Here is a 1001-nt window from a genome sequence, read left to right on the forward strand (position 1 = left end):
GAATGAATGGTTTGTTGAAAGACCAATTGTGTAAAATTGTCGAATGGTACCTTACAGAATTGGAGAGATCATTTATTTGAAGCATTGTTAATTTTGAACAATCGTCCTTATTATTTGTATTCTGATTCACCATTAATGCGCCTGTTTCCTCCTACTATAGATGTTAAACCAAATTCATGTCGAGATACTGTGTCCTACTGGGAAATTACCCCCGGAGCCTTGGCTCCATGCAGAGCTATCCACCGGATTCTGCAGGTTTAGTTCTGCATTCCTTGACAGATTTTCTCCTAAAAGTGAGAGACATTGTTATAGTTGAGACTGGAATTGGTGTTCAAATACCAGCTGAGAACTTTGGATTAATTGCCCCGAGATCTGGTCTGGCCTTGAAGGGCATCCAGGTGCTTGGAGGTGTCATTGACAGTGATTATCAGGGTGAGATCAAGGTGATCCTGTTAAACAGTGGTGATTCTGACTTAACTGTCCGGAGAGCAGATCGAGTTGCCCAATTGGTCATTATGCCTGTTTTCAGTGGTACGATCCAGAAAGGTACTGCTCCAACATTACTGACTGTGCGTGGTGAGAAAGGGTTTGGTTCAACCGATAACCCAGGAGCCAGAGTATGGGTACAGTCGCCTAATAATCCCCCTGAACAGGCTGAAATTATAGCTACAGGATCAGACAACACAATCTTAGTGATGAGGCCAGGTTAAGAGAGGTGGAACACAGTCCCTGCTGACAAATGTTATTTGCGTGAATGAATAATGCCTGTTTCTGAATTCTTTCCCTAGACCATTGTATGGATTGCTGCTGCCAGGTGTGTCGTCGCTGGACTCCTTTCGGCTTGCTGCGTTTGGAGACGAGAGTACTCACGGGACTGGACTGACCATCTTGTCCGAGGACGTCGTTCCTTTGCATCGTGGGATCCTACTCCTAACTTTTGGATTCAACTTGCACATGGTGTTGTTAACTCATCACATTTCTGTTTGGTGTCTATGCGTTCT

At 44.5% G+C, this 1001-nt stretch overlaps 1 protein-coding gene across 1 annotated transcript; it reads left to right on the forward strand.

Annotated features, from left to right (window-relative positions):
• Nucleotides 1-227: 227 nt before the first annotated feature.
• On the forward strand, nt 228-710 carry LOC144797890 (uncharacterized). The gene has a single exon (XM_078668693.1). It carries the CDS (start codon nt 228-230, stop codon nt 708-710), a length of 483 nt encoding a protein of 160 aa, XP_078524819.1.
• Nucleotides 711-1001: the final 291 nt, after the last annotated feature.

This window comes from Lissotriton helveticus, chromosome 12 (assembly GCF_964261635.1).
Source record: "Lissotriton helveticus chromosome 12, aLisHel1.1, whole genome shotgun sequence".
Lineage (NCBI taxonomy): Eukaryota > Metazoa > Chordata > Amphibia > Caudata > Salamandridae > Lissotriton > Lissotriton helveticus.